The 23,182-nt window shown below is 37.4% G+C and overlaps 3 protein-coding genes across 4 annotated transcripts; all 3 read right to left on the bottom strand.

Annotated features, from left to right (window-relative positions):
- LOC112004233 (xanthotoxin 5-hydroxylase CYP82C4) lies at positions 1 to 1,881 on the bottom strand. Its single transcript, XM_024036466.2, has 2 exons — positions 934 to 1,881; positions 1 to 662 (listed from the first exon to the last, which is right to left on the bottom strand). The coding sequence occupies exons 1-2, from the start codon at positions 1,879 to 1,881 to the stop codon at positions 36 to 38; spliced, it is 1,575 nt and encodes a 524-aa protein (XP_023892234.1). The 3' UTR covers positions 1 to 35.
- Positions 1,882 to 10,735: 8,854 nt separating this feature from the next.
- LOC136069317 (uncharacterized) lies at positions 10,736 to 14,214 on the bottom strand. The gene is made up of 3 exons (XM_065777713.1): positions 12,655 to 14,214; positions 11,606 to 12,568; positions 10,736 to 11,522 (listed from the first exon to the last, which is right to left on the bottom strand). Exons 1-3 carry the CDS (start codon positions 14,212 to 14,214, stop codon positions 11,022 to 11,024), a joined length of 3,024 nt encoding a protein of 1,007 aa, XP_065633785.1. The 3' UTR covers positions 10,736 to 11,021.
- A 4,233-nt stretch (positions 14,215 to 18,447) lies between these two features.
- Positions 18,448 to 22,948, bottom strand: LOC112008643 (5-formyltetrahydrofolate cyclo-ligase-like protein COG0212). 2 transcript variants are annotated; one of them, XM_024040975.2, is made up of 6 exons: positions 22,448 to 22,948; positions 22,253 to 22,343; positions 20,372 to 20,616; positions 19,703 to 19,778; positions 19,010 to 19,135; positions 18,448 to 18,874 (listed from the first exon to the last, which is right to left on the bottom strand). In XM_024040975.2, exons 1-6 carry the CDS (start codon positions 22,802 to 22,804, stop codon positions 18,726 to 18,728), a joined length of 1,044 nt encoding a protein of 347 aa, XP_023896743.2. In that variant the 5' UTR covers positions 22,805 to 22,948; the 3' UTR covers positions 18,448 to 18,725. The 2 variants fall into 2 exon arrangements, with proteins under 2 accessions (XP_023896743.2, XP_023896744.2); XM_024040976.2 differs by having other exon boundaries at positions 20,372 to 20,598; positions 22,448 to 22,944.
- Positions 22,949 to 23,182: the final 234 nt, after the last annotated feature.

Genomic DNA, 23,182 nt, shown 5'->3' with positions numbered 1-23,182 from the left:
ATTCATTTACATCTCTAACATTGCCAACAAACACTTCAATGGCCATAGAGTTTGGCCGGGAGGCATGGGGTAAGAAGAACCTCCAATGGAGTTGCTTTTGGAATTGTTAAGCCAGGGCTTTCAGTCATGTCAACAGGCCGATCCAATGGGGTTGCAAATTCAAAGGCATGAAGTAGACGAGCAAGTGTCAAGTGAAGGACTTGGATGGCAAATGACACACCAGGGCATGATCTTCTGCCAGACCCAAAAGGAATAAGCTCAAAGTTTTGACCTCTAACATCAACATTTACATGGCTTGTGAGAAATCTCTCTGGTTGAAAACTAGACGGATTGGTCCAAACCCTTGGGTCTCTTTGAATCTTCCATACATTCACTACCAAGCGAGTGCCAGCTTTAACATTATAGCCAGCAACGTTACAATCTTCCAATGCTTCACGCGGTCCTAAAAGTGGACCAGCTGGGTATAAACGAAGAGTTTCCTTGATAATTGCTTGAAGATAAACAAGGTTTTTTATGTCCGATTCTTCAACTTGTCTATACATTCCAACATGATGCTCTAATTCTTCTTGGGCCTTCTTCAACACATTTCGATTGTTTAGAAGTAATGAGATGGCCCATGTCAGCGTCCCTGCTGTAGTGTCACTGCCACCGAGGATAAGTGCCTGCATAAAATCTTTATAAAAATGCTAACTATGATACATTTTCACATAGGTGAGGTCATATTTTTTATGCACTAATTATAATGGATCGACTACGTTAACATGTATGGTCATATACTGGAAACGCTGAACACAAGTCAAACCTTCAAACAGTTGGATTACAAATTCATGAGTCATATGGTTAGTTAAAGTAATGAAATATTTACGGATCAAATAATAATGACAAAAGTTAAATAAAAATATGACAAAGGTAAATAGTTAATATCCAACATACCAGGCAAGTAGACTTGATGCTAGTGTCTGCATCATATCGAAAATTTGAGAGTTGACCTTCTTCCTGAAGTGACAACATGACATCAATGAAATCTTGCTCACCGTTGGCCTTAACCTCACCAGAAACTCTCCTTTGACGATGCTCCTCCAGCCAACCTCCCAATATAGAATCCAACTCCTTAGCAGTCTTCTTCATTGCCTTTTCATGCCCCTGCAAATCCAACCACCCCATAAATGGAAGTGCATCCGAAACCACAAAAATGCCAATCAGATGAAAGAACTGATTGATTGCTTTTTGACATCTCCTTGCCTCGCCACTGTCAGAGGCAGCTGAGGAACCAAAATAACGTTTCCCCGCAACCATTCTGACCACCACATTCAGTGTCAACTCTTCTAACCAGTGTTTAAGATCAACAAGCAAAGGACAAGAGCCATTTTGAACCCATAAACTGTATAGCTCCTTTATCCCAATCTCAACTTCAGAGAACCTAACATGCTTGAGCATCTCAAGCCGACGATTTGAGAGAAGTTCGAGTGTTGCAATCTTTCGCATCTCACGCCAGAAGGAGCTGTAGGGTGCAAATCCAAACACAGCATAGTTGTACCCCATGTGCTTTGCAGCTACTGTAGTTGGTCGTGAAGCTAGTGCCTTGTCATTGATGGTGAAGCAGTCCTTGGCTACTTCCCAGCTACTCACAACAAAAGCTCGGCGACTACCTAGGCGAATATTGAATGCTGAGCCATATTTATCAGCCATTGCTCCTAGTGTTCGGTAGAGAAGCTGATCACCACCACCAAGAAGGTGAAGGTGGCCAATTATAGGCCATGCACCAGCTGGTTCTGGAGCCTCTTTGCTGTTGCTGCATTTCTTTGTCTTTTCAAACAATGAATAGAGAAAGACTAAAGAAACTAACACAGCAACAACAGTAAATTGTAGATATGCATCCATGGTTCAACAGGAAGATAGACATCCAATATGCATGGATATGAGTACCCAGTCAAGTTATATATAAGTCCACTCCAACAACAATTTGACTAAATTCGGCAAGACTCATGAGTCATACCAAAGTCTTGCAAAAATTTCAGGCAAGAGGCATGCCTATCTTTTATTTATCAATAGATTTAGCCCTCAATTATAGGCTATTTATAAATAAAAAGATATCAATTTGTTTACCGAATTAAGCAGCCAGATCCATGCGGTGGAATATAGTGTCTATTCTTTTTATATAACCAATTATTAAACATATATAGTGTCAAGATTGTTATTTATTTATTTATTTTAGATGATAAGTGTCAAGATTGTTGAATGAAGCAAACTGCATTGCCACAAAATCGGTTTTTATTGAATGCCTGAATAATTTTATATATCTTATTAGGGTTTTAGACCCCAATTGAGTCAAATTTTATCAAATCTTAGCCAATTAATTAGTGTGATTAATTATGCAATAGATTTGAATTAAACAAACATCAAACATTCACAAATCACATGAACACCAAGAATGATGACTAAGGAAAACTTTTGAAACTTTGGTTTTAAAGTAAAAAACTTAAGGGGAATTTAACCTAAACAATCCTCAAAACAACAATTAACTAATAGAATAGAAGTTTGTATAATAGACTTAACCTTAAATCTACTGATACCTCATATAGTACTTACTCACGTGACCACACGCAGTTCCAAATTCACGAACTCTTTTACTGTGAAACTGTTGCACACAAACTTTCTAGTTTGTGATTTTGAGATCTCCACTCGAAGATTTAGATCATCAACTGTGGTTGACTTGATGCAGCAACTTTACTTTATAACTGGATTTGTTATTTCACAAAGCCTCCAGCCATAGCTTCAAAAGGGTATGGAAAATCTCTAGATCTGTGTATCCTCTTCAAAATGTAAAAGTATGCTCTAGGATTCTCATTTAAATATCTTTAAGATCCATCAAAACCCTAGATCCAATAGTTGAGAAAGAAAATGAGATTTCAGATCTACACAAATCTCGTTCGGTCAAGATGTGCATCTCAATCGGTAGAGATAAGTGAGTCTTTTTCTGCACTTATCTTTTTCTAATTTCTTAAGTCTTCATTTATGCATAACTTCAATTGTCTTGTTTCAGAATATTTCTACACTAAACCATTTGACAAACTAAATTCTAAATGTTACAATTTGTTCCTGGTTGCCAACCTAAAAATATAGACTTTACATATCCTAATAAGTTGGATCCTAGAAAGCATAATAGTGTTATGCGGTTATCTTTTATTAAAGATTTTAGTAAATTATATAATTCCCTTATAATTTGGGGGTGATTTTAAAATTAAACCCTAAATTTTATTTTATATTTTATCAACACCTAAAACATTGCAAATTGTTTCAAATCACACATTCAATACTTTTAGTTATATCATATATGACCTATTTAAAGACTCATGGGTTTTGTTTAAATAATAATACACGTTAATAGTTTTATGAATCGCCACGTAATGAGTTTGAAGAAATTCCTTTAAAGGAAAATTTTGTCCACCAATTAATCACATCAATAATAATGAAAAAAAAAATTAAAAATTTTGTGTCATTAGACTAATTGATGTACGTAGAGATCTCTATTAGGCTGTTAGGCACATGCATCTCTGCATGGTTGGTGAAGCTGAATGGATCAGGCCCATTAACTCATTTTCGTGCTTTTTTTTCTTTTTTTAACAAACTATACAGTGTTGAGTAATAATATTCATCAAACAACTCATTCTCCTACATGATAACGAAAAAAAACTCACATGTGAAAAGATTAAAACTCAGTATGTGGTGGTAATTTTCAGTTAAACGACACAGTAAGCCTTTATGGCCAGACTGAAACGATTTTAGCTATAGGTTCTAAGTTATAACTCAGTCTAGACTTCAACATCTATCCAAGCAGCCAATCCAAAATTCTTTAACTTCGTTGAGGCCTCATTTTTCTTCTACCCAATCACAAGATGGGTCTTATACCCACAAACCTCTTATATACCTTGTTTTATTGGGCTTTAAGCCCGAAAGAAAATCAAAAGGCTTTAAGATGTGCGAATCAGCCGCAAATCTAAATGGGCTAGATGACCCACAAATAACCCAGAATTCACGCAACCCGTACTTTAGTTGGGCTTATAAATCACTTGTAAATAGAAGTGGGTTGAAAGACAAGCCAGACTTTAAAATCCATAACCTTTACCTAAACCAGGCTATATGACCCACAGATTTATTTGGGCTAGAAGATCTATATTCACTCAGGCTAAATGGTCCATAACCTAAATACTCCTACTTTTTGGATTTTACACCCCCATAGCACATTATTTATGCAGTTTAAATGCTTTTGGATCTTGATTATTAGCTAGTATATTTGCTTCTTCTTTTTTACTGTTTGTGGATCTCAATGAGTCTCATATTTTTTATAATTTAGCTTTTATATTTTATTTACAATAGTTTCAGAAAAAACATTTTAACAAAAAGTTGGATAAATTATTCCTAAACAAACACTTTGTCCCTTATTTAGAGTTGTGACAGCAGTGACAACTTTTTCTTCATAGTTTTTGTTTTTGTTTTTTTTTTTTTTTGTTTAATATTTAAATAATGTTAGATTTTGATATTTGTAGTAGCCCAAATGTTTTAGTCAAACAATCTGATGTGATATTATTTAATTGGAATGTGTAAATATAAACATGTATACTACATCCTTGTTGAATTAATCTCCTCCTTCTAACCTAAATTGTTTTCCTTATACAGTATATATTTGTTCATTTTGGATGATAAATCACCACCTATGCCACCTCAAGGTCCATGATAAAGGAAATGACGGATACGTGTAGCCTCAGAATTCTTGACATACCATCATTCCTAGAAAGACTTAGTTGTACTACTTCATCTTTAAAATCTATCATCTGAAATGACAGAGTATGTAATAAAATGGAGAAATTAATTTAAGTTGAAGATGCATTGATGAATTTTGTAATACATATAGTGCCTTGTCAAAAAGCAAAAAAGGTTTTCTGAGCATGCATTGAAAATTGTACATTTACTGGACACAATCACTCCAGCAAAATCTTCATATTACAATACAAAACAGCAAATGATGACGCTGCAGATGAACATAGAGCAGCACACGTGGTTGAACATCATTAAAAATATAATTAAGATTTTAATTTTATGAAAATAAATAAATATATATATATATATATGCACTCTACTCTAAAAACAATTCCTAGGACTTTTAGCAAATCCTAATCGTTCATGTTATAGGTCGTACAGAAACAATGGTACCCAGCAGTACGGAAATCTATATGGTGGAATAATCATGATAATGGAGAGAAGGCTGGCTTTAATAATCCAGAGATTCCATGTCAATATGTCATTAATATAATCGTGAATGACAAGATTGGTGATGTTGCAAAGGATATTAAGGGTCCGTTTGTGTTAACGTGTGTAGTGTTGTGAATTTTAAGCCCAATTAGATTATTTGTATAGCACACATTCTTATACTACATTTTTTTTATTTTTACTGCACTTATATGCCTCTTATATAAAGGCACTCATGTATATTCTTAAACTAAGAAATACAATACACTTATTCAGTATTTCTAACATGGTATCAGAGTAATCTTTTTGTGGTCATAGTTTTCTGTCCTTACGGTATGTTTAAGAGCAATCTTTGTCTTCCTCAGTGTTTTTTCACTGCGTTCATCTTCTTTGGCTTCTTACTGCTACCGTCAAAACTCTCCAGTATCTTCCTCAATATGCTTTCTAAGCCGTTTTCCATTCCTATAGCACTATTCATCAATTAACTTGTCCAAGGTACCTCTCAGCAAAATGGTAGAGCCGAACAAAAACCTCGTCATATTTTTTACACTGTTCATGCTCTCCTTCTCTCTGCCAAAGTTCCTGCTCCTTTTTGGGGGCGAAACTACTCTTCATGTTATTCATGCTATTAATCACATTCCAAGTCCTGTTATCTAAAATCAAACTCCATATGAGCACCATTTTAGATCACCTCCAAATTATCACCACCTTCGCTCCTTCGGTTCTGCTTGTTTCGTTCTTCTTCAACCACATGAGCATAACAAACTTGAGCCTCGGTCAAGGCTTTGTTGTTTTCTTGGCTATGACGAAACTCAAAAAGGGTATCAATGTTACTATCCTGTCTCTCATCGTCTTCGTATCTCCCGCAATATTGTCTTTTGGGAACATCGCCTCATTGTCGAGCTCTTTCACTTCCGTGCCTCCCTATCTGTCTCCTCTGTTTTAGATCTTTTTCCAGATGAGGCACATATTCCTTTTGTAGCTGCTCCTGATCCTCCTATAATTGCTCCTAATACTCCTGTAGTTGCTCCTAATTCTCTTATAGACTTTTCTGTCCAACCACTAGATATCATTAATCCCTTTCCTAGTTCACCTTTTAATGAATAAGTGGAAGATGAGCAGGTCGAAAACGAACTACCCAACTCCAACCCTGAGCTTGGGTCCTCTACTCCTACTCCACCTAAAGATCTTGCACAAGACATTCCACCTCGTCACTCAACTCAGGTAAGATCTATTCTTGCACATTTACTTGACTATCATTGTTACACTGCCCTTGCTACACTACACGAGCCTCACACATATTGTGAGGCTTCCACTGACCCTTTATGGCAAATTGCAACGAAAGAGGAACTTGATGCATTATCTAAAAACTATACTTGGGATTTGGTGACACTCTCCCCTAGGAAATCTGTGATTGGTTGTAAGTAGATCTACAAAATTAAGACTTACTCTGATGGGTCCATTGAGCGCTACAAAGTTTGTCTTGTTGTAAAAGGTTTTACACAGGAGTATGAGATTGATTATGAAGAGACCTTTACTCCGATTGCTCGCATCTCATCTATTCGTGCCCTCTTAACCGTTGCTGCTGCCAATAAATGGGACCTTTTTCAGATAGATGTCAAAAATGCATTCATTAATGGGGATTTAAGTGAAGAAGTTTATATGCAACCTCCTCCCGATCTCTCTGTTGACTCAAACAAAGTTTGTCACCTTCGACATACACTTTATGGCCTTAAACAAGCTCCACAAGCTTGGTTTGCCAAATTCAGCTCTACCATCTCTCGCTTGGATTATATGGCCAGTCATTATGATTATGCCTTATTTCTTCATTGCAGTGACAAAGGCATTATTTTACTTCTCCTGTATGTGGATAATATGATCATAACTGGTAATGACCTCAATGGCATTCAAGAACTCAAAGATTTTCTCAGTCAGCAGTTTGAGACGAAAGATCTTGGACATCTCAGCTACTTCTTAGGCTTTGAAATCACTCATTCTATAGATGAACTTTATATTACTCAAGCCAAGTATGCCTCTAAACTCTTGTCTCAAACTGGACTCACCGATAGCAAGATTATTGACACTCCAGTTAAGCTTAATGTGCATCTGACTCCCTCCCCCCCCCCCCCCCAAACCATTGTCTAATCCCTCTCTTTACAAACGCTTGGTTGGCAGCCTAGTTTATCTCACTATCACTTGTCCAGACATTTCCTATGTTGTTCATCAGGTGAGCCAGTATCTGTCTGCTCCACGATCGACTCACTATGCTGTTGTTTTGCGCATTCTTCGATACCTAAATGACACTCTCTTCCATGGTCTTTTCTACTCTGCTCAGTCTCCTCTTATTCTCCGTGCATTTTTTGATGCTGATTAAGCAAGAGATCCCACTGATCGTAGGTCCACCATTGGTTATTGCTTTCTTCTTGGTTCTTCTCTGATTTCTTGGCAAAACAAGAAACAAACTCATGTGGCCCGCTCCAGTACTAAAGCAGAATATCGTGCCCTTGCTGATATCACATCTGAACTCCTTTGGTTACAATGGCTTCTCAAAGACTTAGGTGCATCTACATCCTCTGCTACTCCTCTTTACTGTGACAACCAGAGTGTCATTCATATTGCTCACAATGATGTCTTCCATGAACAGACTAAACACATCGAGATCGATTGTCATTTTATCCGTTATCATCTTGTCCATGGTGCTTTCAAACTTATCTCAAACTCCTCTAAAGATCAACTTGTAGATATCTTCACTAAGTCACATCCTAAAGGACGCCTTCGTAGTTTGGTTGACAACTTCAAGTTGGTCTCACATCCACCTTGAGTTTAAGGAGGGCTGTTAATGTGTATAGTGTTGTGGGTTTTAGTCCAAACTAGATTACTTGTATAATGCACATTCTTGTACTACACTTTTTACTTATACTGCACTCATATGCCTCCTATAAAGGCACTCATGTATATTCTTTCACTGATAAATACAATACACTTATTCAATATTTCTAACAGTTTGGATACTGCTTATTTTGCTGAAAATTAAAAACTTATTATTGAAAATACTATAGCAAAAGAATTTATAAGCTAGCTGATTTTTTGGGATAAAAGTACTGTAGCTGCAGCTAAATAGTAACGTGAACAATACAAAATAATTCATCTGCATTTTTCATCTTTTTGCGGTGTTTGTGAACAGTAAAATGAAACCCAGGTAATTTTCAACCAAACGCACAAAACGTGGATGCAAAGCACTATCTAAACACTCACTAATATTAAAAAGGACAATTGTATACATGAGTATCTATGATGGTTTATGGAATAACCATGATATGTAGGGATGGTTGTATGTAAACCAGAGTACAAGACTCCATGTCATTTACATAATCATGAATGACATGGTTGACAACATTGCAAAGCTCAGTAGCAGGACAATATGTCCCCCAATATCAACCACGGTATGATAGGTTTTTCATCATTTCAATTTTTTAGAGTAAAAAAGGTTTAAGGATTTTAGGCTTTTTTGATATTTTTGAAAGACTAAAATCGAACCCTGAAAGAGGTTTAATTCTCATGTTTTATGTGAATTGAAAAGTTCATATGGGAATTATAATTCTTGAAAAGTTCATGGGGGTATTATAATTCTTACAAACTTTTGTTTAACAAACAAGCAATTAACCATTTTTATTTCCTTTTTATGTGAGATTCAGATCCAGTGCAGTTGCTTCTCAACATCCTCACAAAAAATTTCATCTTTTCACTTTTTAACTTTGTATCTTTTTATATTCAATAGTTAAGAATAAAATTAAAATTTTTAACTTTTAATTTCAATCCTTTAAAATTATTTCACTCCATACAATATTCTATTTGGGTAGTGCACCGGATCCATTCCTACATGCACACTGTTAGTGGAAATGCTTTCTTAATCTACAAAATTCGAATCAGTTTGTCTTTTTGAAAAGTGAAGTTTGTTTCAACTATATATCTACACAGGAAAAAGTCAACCATATATAAGACTATAAATAAAGTAAAAGCTAGTTAGTGTTTTTAGACCAAAGGAGTAAATAATGAAAGAAACAATAAATTTTAATGAAGGGATAATTACAGTAAACCCACCTGAGGTTTGGCCCGTTTTCACTTTGCCTACCCGTGGTTCAAAACTTATCACTTTGCCCACCTGAACTTCAATCCGTTACTCCCCCGTTGCCCACCTCACCCCCAGACGTTAGACAAACACGTTTTAATTCCAAATTAGAACATATCACGGATCAAACAACACAAACTCACTCTCTTCTCACTCTCTTTCCCTCGCGAGCCCTAGGAACGCGAAAATCCCTGTAACTGAGCTGGGGTTTTGATTTTCCTGATCGTGGCTTCGTGGGTGAGGTTCTGACTTTGGGTTGTCTTGAGGCATTGAATATTCGAAGATAGATCATCACCAGGTATGACATTTCTGCTTTATGGTTCTGAGCTGGGGTTTCAAGTTGTTGATGGTAGCTTTGATTCATAGGAAGTTGGTAATAGATGTCTTCTTCGAGTGGAAATTACTCAGGTTCAAGTGGGCATATGTGTACATATGAGACTTGTGTGTTGAGAACAAGTCTGACAGTGGATAATTTTGGGAGAAGGTTTCTGGGTTGTAGCCGATATAAGGTAAGTATACTTTTTACTTAATCTAGTTGATTCACGTGAGATTAGAATGTCATGTGTTCAACTCAATTTATGAACAGGTTGGTCCCAAGTGCCCTTTCTTTAGATGGATTGATAATCCCACTTGTATGCGTGGGAATGAAGCTGCCCATTTGGTGCAACAAAAGCTGCAACTTGCATATGAAAGGGAAAGAGAAGCTACCCAGGCTGCAGCAGAAGCTATCCAGGCAGCAGCAGAAGCTACCCAAATGGCAGAAATTGCTCAAGACAGGGCAGCAAAAGCCACTGAGAGGGAGAGAAAGTTTCGAGCTTCCTCTGTTCAAGCCAAGGAGATAGCAGTGAGAGCTTTAGAGCAAGAGAGAAAGTGCAGAATTGCACTAATTCTGTCATGGTGTTTTTTTATTTTGGTTATGTTGTTTTCATGTTTTGGCTCAAGTGAGAATGTTGGAATGATGAGATTGAGTCTGCCTGATGGTTTGTAATATAAGCTGGTCCTCAATGGCTTTTGTAATAGAACTATGAAAGAATTTTTTCAGAATGAGAACTATGTAAGGTGGTAGATGCTGTTGGCTTGAAGCCACTTAATAATATAAGCCTTTTTAAGAGAAAGTGTTATTTCTGTTAGATGTTGTTGGTATTTTTGTTTAAAGTGAATTGGCTACTTGTGAGCTGTGAGCTGTGAGCTGTTGGTGTTGGTGTTTTGTTGTATGTTGTGAGCTGTGTTGGTTTGTGCAGAAAGTGCATTGTGTGAAGACAATTGTGTTGAAAGTGAATTTAAAGTGCATGACAACTTGTCAACTTGCAAGAAAAGACAACAAATGCACACATACACCTGCTATTCAACAAACTGCAATAATCAGAATAATAATTCAGATGACCTGTCATTAAGTTGGAAATTGTATTCATATCTTAAGGTGGTATTGAATAGTCTTTCATCAACCACCAGTAATATAAGGCATTTGGCACAACAACCAAAACAGTTGCAGCTGCCCAATGTTTACAAAACTTACAAAAATACAAAAGTGTTTGAACAGCTATACAAAAAAGTGCCCTGCCATTGTCTACAAACTACATAAAATCCTAACACTACATAACCCTAATACACTATACATAGCAACAAAAGTGGCTTGACTTAGTCTTCATTTACTGCCCCTGCCCCTGCCCCTGCCTCTCCCACCACAGCTGGCCTTTCCACCTCTTGTGCTACATTTCTGAGCCCTAGCTGCATCACCCCTTCCTCTCAAAGCAGCACCTCCTCTGGTAGCAGGTGGTCTTGTAGGCTGGCTGGCTGCAGGGGTGTGTGGTGCTGGCTGTGATGATGGTGCTCTGCTGTCCCATGTTTCTGCAGGGGTGTGTGGTGCTGGCTGGCTTGAAGAGAACCAAGGAGCTCCTCTAACTGTGTACCTGAAGTCTGAAGAGTACCACTGACTTGGGTTCTGTGACCATGGAGCTGGTGGCCCTAACCATGGAGCTTGTGGCTGTGGAGCTGGAGCTTGTGGCTGTGACCCTGCTGCCTGGTTGGATGAGGATGAGGCCATAGTGTAAGGCTGATGTGTTGGTGGGGGCTGAGCTGAGGATTGGGTCTGTGATGAAGATGGGGCCTGGGATCCTTGTTTGTGTGTAGAAGGTCTTCCACTTCCCTGCAACCAAATATGAGCATGTTTTTACAGTGTTAGTTATTGGCATTTTGCATTTGAATAAAAAAAAAATTGTAAAAACTTACAGATTTCCCTTTCTGCAATCTCTGCCTCCTCTCCCATGGTGTCTCACCAGTGACATTGGCCTTGCATCCCCTTGCATTGTGCCCTTCCTGATGACACCTTCCACACCTCAGTGGCCTGTTTGCTCTAGACACCTTATAAGGGTTCGGCTCATCAGCATCTCTCTTCCTCTTCATGGGTGGCCTGCCTGGTGGCTTAAAGACAACAGGTGCAACAGGCTTGGGTTGGCCACTTGACATCCACTCAGACTGGCCAGGCATGGGAGGTATGGGTGTCTTGTATGTCTCCACATAAGCATCCTTGTAGTAGCATGGATGGGTGTAGTCTTCTGGTTTCTCACGATTCACACAAATGGCTGCAACTCCATGCTTGCAGGGGATTCCTGTCAAATCCCATAATCTACAACTGCATGTCCTATTTACCAAGTCCACCACATGTCTTTCCCTCTCATTGCCAACCTCATACACATACCTCCCAGAAGGCATTGCACAGAAACCCTTAGACTCTAATTTTAACTGCTCCAACTTTTTTTGTATGCTTGGACACAACTTGCCACCATACTTTTCTATGCCAGTCTTCTTTATATACAGCCTGCTCATAAGCCTAACTCTGATCCACTCCAGCATTGATAAGATGGGCTTGTCTCTAGCCTTCACAATCATAGAGTTAAAACTCTCACTCAGATTGTTTACCATACAATCTGTCAAAGCTCTTGAAGAAAAGTGGGATCTGGTCCACTGTGCAGGCTCTATATCAGCCAGGTACTTCCAAGCTTCTTCATCCAAACTCTTAAGATGGTCCATCCCCCTCTCAAATTCCCTGGTTGATGTTGTGCCAGCACACCTCCACAGTACACTCTTCAACTCCATGCCCTTGTGGTTAACCTTGAAGTTGTTGTATATGTGCTTCACACAATACCTGTGCTCCACAGTTGGGAACAGAGTCTCCATTGCAGGTAAAAGGCCCTGCAATCAAGTAAGCAAGTAAGCAAGTAAGCATGTAAAAAGCTAAGCATGTAATGAAGGCATGAACATGAGCTAGATGATAATACCTTCTGCCTGTCACTGATGAATACCAGATTGAGCTCCTCTGGCCTGCCAATGTCATCTGCAAACTGCTCCAAAAACCAGATCCAGCTATCCTTTGTCTCTTGCTCAACCACAGCCATTGCCACTGGGAATATATTGTCATTTCCATCCTTGGCAGTGGCAGACAATAATTGCCCACCAAACCTACCCTTCAAGTGGCATCCATCCAGCCCAACAAAGGGTCTACAACCACCTAGAAAGCCAACCTTCTGAGCATTGTACCTAATGTACATCCTTTTAAAATTGGGCTCTGCATTCTCATTTTCCATCTCTGTTTGCAGAATCACCCTACTTCCTACATCTGTCCTTAATATCATTTCTGCATAATCCCTAAGTAAGCCATACTGAGCCTCTTCATTCCCAGTAATCAGCCCCCTAGCTGCCGCCCTTGCTCTATACACCTGACTAAGACTTAAATCAACTGAAACCTTCTGCATCACATGGTGCTTAACACCTGAGACCTCCCAATTAGGATTCTTACAAAAATCCCCCAAATACCTCTTTGCCACATAGGCTGATGTAACTTGCCCATTTTTAAATGTTAGGGGGCAGGTACACTCAGGATAAAATGTCTTGATCTCAAATGTGCATTCTCCAGTCACCATTGAGGCATAACACCTCCATCCACAACTGTTCTTGCAATGTACAGAAATCTTCTTCTTCTCATTCAACTTCCACTTGACATCAATGTGATGCTGAATTACATACTCCCTCAAAGCCTTCCTAAACACCTGGGAGTTTGGGAACCTCATCCCTTTTGCCAACCTAACATTTTCCATATCAGTCCTCTCATTGAACTCCAAATTGCCACCCTGCTCATCATCAGAACTATCCACACTTGCAATATCATCCTCTAAAGCTGGTTCAGCCCACTCTTCATCTAAATCTATGTTTGGAGGAGGAACATTGCTTGGGCCAGGTGCATCTGTGTTTGGCTGAGGTGTATCAGTGTTTGGATGATGAGGTGTATCAGTGTTTGGATGATGAGGTGTATCAGTGTTTGGATGAGGTGGAGAAGACTCACCAAAAATGTCATCAGCAAAGTCTTCTCCTTCCAGACCTTCATTCAACCAATCCAACTCCTCCTCCAGATCATCACCCCCTGTAGCAGCCCCTGCACCAGCCCCTGCACCCTCTGCACCAGCCCCTGCACCCTCTGCACCAGCTCCTACACCAACCCCTGCACCATCAGGAACTTCAACTGCAAGTGGAGCATTACCACTCTCCACATACAGTATGATGGTGTCTCTTGGCCCTCCCTCATTAGGCTTGTACAGGGGTACCACATCTTGATCATCTTGTATGAGCCTCAAGTCTTGCTCCAAGTTGCCCCCAGGACCTAAATAACGAACCCTACACGGTTCATCAATCCCCAATTCCTCACATATACCTTTTAGTTCAAAATAACTAAGCAAATCAGGATCCCTATACACTATTTCAACTTTCCCACCAAAGTATTCTAAACTAGGGTTCCACAGAAAAGCACCCCCATAATGTACCTCCAATTTCACTTCCTCATCCATCTGCAATAACAAATTACCATTTGACACGTATACAATTAACAATTAAAGAATTGTAAACAACAAAAGAGTAATAGAAACACCAAAGTATTCTGTTTTGCTTTTGGGATGCAACACACACAGAGGGACCACATAACACACACAGAGGGAGCACATTTTCTGCTTTGTTTTTTATTCTGTTTTAATAAATAGCACATGCAAACACTAAAATTTAAAGCTAATAGAAACTTGGGGCCACTGTGAGACACAATGACCACGACAGACAAAATGCCCACAAATAAACACAAATCCAAAGAACAGGTGGTCACATTTTTCGTAAGCATCAACAAACACAACCAATATTCTCATTCCATTACATGTAACATTGACCATTGATTGATTACTAAAAACACAATAAACAACCACGAGCCCAAAGTAAAAACCCAAACAGTGACTGATTTCTTACCAGGATTTTAGTCCCTCGAACAACCTGTTGCTCGTCTGGGTTTACACTTGCAACAGAATGTCAATATCAGATGCAGAAATGGATTTTCGCGTTCCTAGGGCTCGCGAGGGAAAGAGAGTGAGAAGAGAGTGAGTTTGTGTTGTTTGATCCGTGATATGTTCTAATTTGGAATTAAAACGTGTTTGTCTAACGTCTGGGGGTGAGGTGGGCAACGGGGGAGTAACGGATTGAAGTTCAGGTGAGCAAAGTGATAAGTTTTGAACCACGGGTAGGCAAAGTGAAAACGGGCCAAACCTCAGGTGGGTTTACTGTAATTATCCCTAATTAAGAGTTAGTAAATGTTTCTTGTACCTTTGATTTGGTGAAGTTTGACCTTTATATAAAGGGTCTTGAGTGGGTCTCCTGTTCGATGCCACTTCTTTTATGGGAGATGTGTGGACTTAGTGGAGTGAGTGAGAGCGAATTTCAGGAGTAAGTGGGAGCGAATTATGGGGAATTCATTTCCACATTCCGAAGTAGTGGATTTGTGTGATAAATCCCAAAACTTGCGGATGTAGTTAAAAATTACTAAGTGCTGAACATTATATAATGTGGACGATCCTTTAGACGAGATTTCACCTTCTTCTTTTGACGAATCTTCTTGGATGATGGTTTATTTTTATTCCTCATCAATATATATATATATATAGAGAGAGAGAGAGAGAGAGAGAGAGATCAACTTATTTGTTGTAGTCAAGACATGGAATGAATGGGAGAGCTGTAGCACTAAAGTGAAGAATTATGGGGAATAAGAAGAGTTAAGAAAGGGATAATTAGGAGGGTCAGAAAAATGGTGAGAGAAGAAAAGTCAAGAAACCAAAATTAATGACTAATAATCTCTATTATTATATATTTTAAAGATATTATTATTTATTTATTCAAAATATCTAAGGGTCAAATTCGCCCTCCCTATTGTAACTATTTTATTATCAAACAAACAAAAAAATTTGCCAAAAGTGTTGTAATTCAACTAATTGGCACTTCGTAGTGTTTCTAATAAAGACATTTAGGTTTCAAATGCTCCAACTTCAGCTTTTTATATTTATGATGTGTTTGGATATCACTTATTTTGCTAAAAACTGAAAATACTGTAGCAAAATATTTTTTAAACGTGTGAATAGTGCTGTGGGACTCATTTTTAATGAAATTTTTAGTGAAAGAAAGAGATTTGTGGGTTCTATGAATAGTGCACGAGATCCATTGGAAAAGATAGAAACGCGCTTCTAAAAAAAAAAAAAGAAAAAGAAGAAAACGTAGACGCACACAGTATCCAAACAGATACTTAATGTATACTTATTAAAGAATTATTATTTAATTATATTTAATACCACACAAAAGGTAATATTGTTAGGAAAAATGAGTGATGTAGCTGATGATGTGGCGCAATAGGACTTCTGCAACATTAAATATAGTATAGATAAACTTGGGTAGGGTTTTACACTTAATGTAACTTTAAGTAATATTACACCACTCAATATTTTCTTTTATTGAATGCAAATTTTGACAAATCCATTGTTCGATTTCATTTTTTTTTTTCATTATACTCTCAATTCTTTCAAAATTTCAAGATGATTAGAATCAATAAATATCTCATCTCTAAAATGCTTGAATTTCAGGTTTTTTTGTATTTCAAAATTGTGAATAAAATATCAGTTTATAAATTGAATAGTAAAATTGTTAAGAATATAAAAAAAATGGAATTTGATCATAATCCAATAAACTTTTGTGTATGAAGAGAGAGAAATGATTAAAAAAAATTCAAGAAATTATTGATATTTTAATGAAAGGGTATAAAATAGAGAATCAAATGGGGGTGTTTTGAAAATGGTTAGCTAAAATAGAAAAAGTATATGCATGCATGCTCATACCCTTATACTATGCATGCATGCTCACATGCATATGAGTGAGTGGGTAAGCAGGTGAGAATTTGTATGTACACGTCTACAAGTTGGGATGACTAAAAAATTGTAAGTGCTAGTTTAGAGCATTCACATCTGACATGCAAAAAAAAAATTTTTTTTTTTTTTTTTTTTTTTTTTTTTTTTTTTCCCACCACCACCACCATTGCCACCGTATTTTAGATCACTAAAAGTTGCTTTATTTATTTCACATAACCAGTTTTATAATACATCATATATCTCATTCTTTATTTTACAATTCATCCCATTAAAATAATCTATTTTTTTACCTACGCTATCACGAACAACAAAAACTAAACCCCAAAAATCACTCCTCATGGCCAAATTCCCTGCTGCCACTAAAATCCAAAACCAAACCCACCGTTGACCCAACAACAAACCACATAGATGACTACCGATTTCGACAACCATCAACACTGCCACCAACAACCCACCTTAGCCATGACAACCATCACAACAACCCAAATCTTAGAGGTTGGGCTAAAAATAACAAGGGGAGGGAAGAGGGAGAGTGTGAGATAGGAACGACGACAACGGGATCTGTTGGGAACAATTAGACGACTATCGTAGCGATTCGAGAATGACATGGCAACGATGAGAGAGAGAGAGAGGAGGTCTATCCGGTGGAGAGTGTGAATAAAAAATAGAATAAATGATATCAGAATTGTGGCAAAATTGTGGCTCAAAAGGTTGTAATCCTAGATTTTCTCATTTGTAAATCGCAAATAAGCATAACCAAGAACACATGCAATAAGATAAATGGCCTCCTAGAGTATAAGCATAAGAAGCTGATTGTGATCTTTGCATTTACACGTCATAAGATAAATGACCGCCTAGAGCATAAGCATAACAAGTTGATCGATTGTGACCTCAGCGTTTTGGGGTTATTGTCATGCTATTGTTGCTCAAGCTACTGCAACACGGTGACGTGATTGGACCATTCTAAACTAAATGTGGGATAGGTTCCCATCTTGTAGGATGTTTGTACAAAAGCCAACTTCAAGATGTTACGCACTCTAGATTTGAAGAAAGGGATGAAATTCACCTAACTCATCCAAGACTATGGTGTGGGATCTTAGTCCTTTTTATTTATTTTTTTTATTTATTTATTTTTTTTTGAGAAAGGTGTGGGATCTTAGTCTAAGAGCATTTAGGATGCTATTAGAGTTAATACCTAAGTAAGAAAGTCACACGGGTCGCCTCCTCTAATCATTTTTTTTTCTATCAACAAAAAATGAAAGTATAAAAGAGTGAAAGTACTAGTACACAAGCTAGCTTTAAGTCCCTAATTTATGGTCGGTCTTTCTTTTTTTATGAACGATTTGCAGTTAATGCCATAAAAATTGCATGGTCAATTTTGGCAGTCCCTATTTAATGGGACAGATATTTGATTTGCAAAGAATTATACATACTGTTTCTTTTCTTTTTCTTTTTGAGAGACTAAATACACCCGATAGAAAGGTTAACGGATTCTAGAATTACTAATTTGGTACCCTTTGTGAAGGGGTGTCAAATCATATAAACACTTCATACTATTTTAGAAGCTATTTTTACGCTGATTGGATTTACAGTTGGAGGAGTAGCCTTTCCCATAGCGAATTTTGTGTGGCTGTTAACCACAATGTCGAAGGTTCAACAAACCCTTCCTATAGCGAATTTTGTGTGAAGGCTTATACCCTTTTATGCTATGGCCCTCCAAATGGACTGAAAAATAACTACAACTACGTCTATAGTTATAAGAGTTTTACGTACCTAAAAGAGCAGTGCCGCTTACTCTTTATTTAAAAATAAATAAAAGGAAGCAGTACTGCAGCCCATCATAAAAGTACAACGAGCACATCTCCCACTCCCAGCCAAATCCTCTTCAGAGAATATATATATGTCAAAATGTATAGACATTTTTCTTTTTCTTTTTTTCTTTGTAGGCTAGTGAATAAAGGGTATATACAATTGAATTAGAATAATGAATGATCACTCGTTCCTCACATTCACGTCTATGATATTAAGTCGTAATTTCTCATATTAAAATAAATAAATAAAAGTTGCATTTGATTTGGCTTTCTTTCTTTTTATATTCTTCCATTTATCCCCGAGTTATATTGTGAAATAAGTTAGCGCCTCCGAGGAGCTGAGGGTGGCAGTTTCTCAGAAGGACCACAAGGAAGTTTCTGCCCTGTCTCTCGTTCAATTCTGCTCTTCAGCTCTCTCAGTATTCGAATTTTTCCCAGCTTCTCAGGTGACAACTTGTCCCAGTAAATTCCTATAGTCAACAAAAGTGAAGTCTATGTAATACTATCTTCAATCTTAAAAGGCACTAAGGCAGGTTGCCCCATCACAAGTTGACTTCACATCATGGGTGACAATAAACAATGAAATAAATCAGAGTTTCACCAACCTTGCGGCTTTGAAATACACGTGTCGGTATAAATGACCTGGGTGGGGGTGCATATGATGTCTACTGGCACATCATGGATTAACAGTTTCTCAACTGGAATATCATCTACCAATTGACAATCGTGCACTGCATCAGATGTTCACATATTACTTCAGAGGCAAACAGACAAAGGAGCACAACATTTGAAACTTAGAATAGGTAAGTTTCTAAAACCTCTAAAAGTATTAACATTAGGGATAGAATAGGGCAGAAATACCCTATTGAATGTAAAGAAAAGGATAGAGAAAAATGTAGAATCCTCTCCATTTGTGATGGATCCATTATGTTCCTCTCTAGGCCTAAAATTAAAAAATAATTATAACGGAGTGTAGGGCAGAAGGAATGAACTTGCATTTCCTATAAAAGAGGCGCATGTATAGACATGCCACCATACCTTTCTGATGAAATTTTCCTAGGTCATTGATAGTTAATTGATACTCTTAGAGGTAAACAGTGAGCATGTAGAAGGCACAATGCCATATTATTAGAAAGTTGAGCTCAACAACATTCTGAAATGAAGAGGTTCAAGTTCAAAATGCAAATCTTGAGTTTCCCCTAGCTCACTAAACGGAATAAGCACACACACATGGGAGTCAATTTACTCTCTCCCTAAAGGAAAAAGATAATAGGTAGGAGCAAAGAAACCACAGTTACCAGATGTTACAACTGGTGTTGAGTCATCAATGGCTCCCATGTAGCGCAGCATCCCATATTCAAGTTCTGCAAATCCCTACACAAATTATGTAATGCAACTATATTTTCAGTGAGCAAAGTCAAAGTTGGAATCAAAACTTGTTTAAGTTACATAAATGACTCAGCACCACTTCAGATGTTAATAAAACTTAACCCTATTCAAAGTATATTAGCTCACTCATATAGTAAAACTATGATAAAACTATATTAGCTCAAAAGGAAGAGGCATCCACCAAACATGCAGGAATCATTTCTCCATTGAAAATAAATGCCGGAAAGGTTTACAAATCATGTCTGAGCTATATAAAAGAAAAATGATTAAGGATCAGCATGTAAATGTGATCTTTAGCATTAGACATAGTCTGGTAAAGGTAGTCTAAATCATGAGACGATGAGAAAAATAGTACTTAATGAAGCAAGCCCATAGCCAGGAACATTTTTGTATTAGCACCCAACAAAGGAGCACAGGGATGTCAAACTCTGTGTCCTTGGAACTTCCATGCCAACCATACAACTGGTATGCATGATTTGCAACATTAAGATTCTAGAACCTTGTTTTAATCTTACATTTTTCACCCTTTCTGAAAGTAAAATAGCCAAATTGTAAAGCAACAAGTAGTTTGTTATTACCTCACCCTTGCCAAGTCGAGCACCTGTCTTTGGGTCAACAGCAACTGAGCCAATGACAATTAGATCCACCTTTATCTTTTCATCTAGTCCAATAGACCGGCCATACTTGGCAACCCCAACAGAGGTGCAAGCCTCATAGATGGCACTAGGAGTTAACATATGGGATTCAAGAACAGAGAAAAACCCAGTCCTTAATCGGGGCTGAGGAGTTAACAACTTCTTTTCACCTGCACATGATACAAGGTCTTAAAGACAAATAAGATTTTTATGTGAAAAAGTTTACGTTGTTACTGGTATTAAATGTAAGATAAAGGGTTAAACTTCATGTGAAGAACAGTATGTCAATTCAAAGAAATGCAAGTTCAATTATTAGTAAAAACAGTCCTTTTATTTTGGATGAATTATTATTTCATTCAAGAAAAAATAGAATACTTAACACTAGCAGAAACATCTGAAGACTACCCAAAAAAATTAAAAAAACAAAAAACTTCATCTTTTATAAAAAGACGGGTAAAATGCCTAGACACTCCCTAAACTTTGGGAGTAGCTGCACTTACACCTGTGAACTTTCATTTTAGCCAATTTAGAAACTTTAGCACGGTTAAAAATAGAGCCCCTAACTTTTATTTTAGCCAATTTAGTACATAAACTTTGATACTGTAACAACAAGTCCCATAAACATTCATGTTGTTGCAGTACAACCCCTTCATTTTCATTCTTTTTTAATGATTTGGTGCAAAAGAGGTTAAATTGGCCACACACACACACAAATGTTGTTACTGGTACAATATGAAAGTTTTTGTACCAAATTGGCAAAAGAAAAAAAATTAAGGGGCCTATTTGCTACAGGATCAAATTTTATGTACTAAATTAGCTAAAATAAAAGTTCAGAGGGTGTCAGGACATTTTCCCCCCAAAAAGACATAAGAACTTGCCACTTACATCAAACAACCTATTCTGAATAATATTCTTAATCCTTTTACAGGTCATAAGCTTGCATCTCAGTGATCTCACATTATTAAAGCACCCCTTCCTCCAATTTGAATCTGCCATTATAGATTCTAGCATTTCTATCACACCATATATGGTTGATAGTTGCAGCCCAAGGTAGCTTTAGAACCAAAGATTTCAATCCTTAACTTCTGAGACCGGAAATTGCCCCATTTACCTAGCATTCCAATCATGAATTGATCATCTATTCAAACATTTGTTGAAAACAGCATCGTACAATCTTCTAGTGAACACACATTCAAAATAATGATCACATATCTCTCCATTCTACTTCTAAAGAAAAAACACGCATGTCTCCATTGTAAGCTCAATTTGCAAGTCTATCTCTAATTGTCAGGCCATTTCTAATGGGAAGCCAACAAATGAAAGCACGTTTAGGCAAAGCTTTAGAAAACCATAAAAGCCTCCCAGACCTGAGTGCATGTATAGTTTCATGATTTTGAAAGAAGCTAGAGATATAGTCAGCTTGATGCGACTAAGCTTACAAACAGCTGACTTGAATCAAAACAAATTTTTTTTTTTATAGATCCTGCTGCATTCCAAGTCCAAATTCTCTCCCACAAAATGGTCCTTTTAGTTTAGAATACCAGTTAGTTATCATTCCATATGAATATAGTGTCTTCTTCTCACCCCATATGATGCTTCACATAAAAGTTGTAGCAAGTTGTCCCAGGCTGAGAATTATTTCTCTAACTCCATAAGCACCCAAACAAATCTTTAAAAAAAAAAAAATGTTCTTCAAAATATATATGTCAAGATAGCAGTAGCAAAGGACCCCCCACCCCCACCCCCAACAAAAACATATATAAGATAGATAAAAACAAACAAACAAGAAACAGAAAAAAAAGAAATCAAGCAACTGTAACTAACCAGAAAGTGTGAGAAATCTAACTTGTTTCTGAGGCGAATCCGGGTTAACCTTTACACAGTTGGCAACCCCAAACTCCTTCAACTTACTTAACTGCACCAACATAACCAACCGTATCATCAATATATATATATATATATAATAAATAAATAAAAAGAATAGACATTATTTATATATTAGGACAAAAAAAATTAAACATTTTTGGCAGCAGTTGAAGCAGCGACGAAATTGGGTATCCGGTGGTGAACAGGTCTGGGATTCTGAGCAATATTGAGGGCTTCCATCGTATCCCAAATTCTCTTTCGGATTACCCATTTCCAAGCTTTCGGGTCACCACCATTACTACTACTACTACTACTACTAGACTGAGCCATCATCGTTTCACGAGCCTTGGCGTCAAGGCTGAGTCTCTCGGCCTCGAAAGCCGCTTCGTCGAACGCCACGTTGTCACTCTGCCTCTGATTCTGACAATGAATTCTTTTATAGGAAAGGCTGGGCCTTGCTCTTGGCAGCGTAAACGTTGGAGTTGATAATCGGAACAGACTTGAATCCATTTTCTAATTTGTAGCAGTGGCATTAGCATTAGCATACATGCAATACGGATCCACCACAGCTTCGACTTTATTTTCTCAAACACGCTGCTCCGTGTGAGTGGCCAACGATTAATTTTTGATGGTTGGACCTGAACGCCTAAATAATAACTAGCCTCGTCACAAGGCTTCGCGTTTTATTTTTATTTTATATTAGTGTCATAATTTTTCATCTTAATTTGAGATATTTCTCTCTTCTATTTAATTAAGCCACACATATAATGATTTTTATTTTGAGCATAAAAAATACATTCATTAAAATGAATATAAAGGGAGTACATTAAAAATCACATATTTTTTTAATAATTCAAAAATAAAGAAGAAGAGATTTGAAAAATAAAA

This window comes from Quercus suber, unplaced genomic scaffold, assembly GCF_002906115.3.
Source record: "Quercus suber isolate HL8 unplaced genomic scaffold, Cork oak 2.0 scaffold_162, whole genome shotgun sequence".
Lineage (NCBI taxonomy): Eukaryota > Viridiplantae > Streptophyta > Magnoliopsida > Fagales > Fagaceae > Quercus > Quercus suber.
Note: the sequence above shows the minus strand (reverse complement) of the source record. Positions and strands in the feature narration are given on the sequence as shown.

Coding starts and splice junctions, on each gene's coding strand:
- LOC112004233 (XM_024036466.2), bottom strand. CDS start 1,881: ATGGATGCATATCTACAATTTACTGTTGTTGCTGTGTTAGTTTCTTTA. Junction 663..933: donor GCATCAAGTCTACTTGCCTG/GTATGTTGGATA, acceptor GATTTTATGCAG/GCACTTATCCTCGGTGGCAG.
- LOC136069317 (XM_065777713.1), bottom strand. CDS start 14,214: ATGGATGAGGAAGTGAAATTGGAGGTACATTATGGGGGTGCTTTTCTG. Junction 12,569..12,654: donor TCATCAGTGACAGGCAGAAG/GTATTATCATCT, acceptor ACTTGATTGCAG/GGCCTTTTACCTGCAATGGA. Junction 11,523..11,605: donor GATTGCAGAAAGGGAAATCT/GTAAGTTTTTAC, acceptor ATTTGGTTGCAG/GGAAGTGGAAGACCTTCTAC.
- LOC112008643 (XM_024040975.2), bottom strand. CDS start 22,804: ATGGATTCAAGTCTGTTCCGATTATCAACTCCAACGTTTACGCTGCCA. Junction 22,344..22,447: donor CTTCAACTGCTGCCAAAAAT/GTTTAATTTTTT, acceptor ATGTTGGTGCAG/TTAAGTAAGTTGAAGGAGTT. Junction 19,779..20,371: donor CTCGACTTGGCAAGGGTGAG/GTAATAACAAAC, acceptor TAATTTGTGTAG/GGATTTGCAGAACTTGAATA.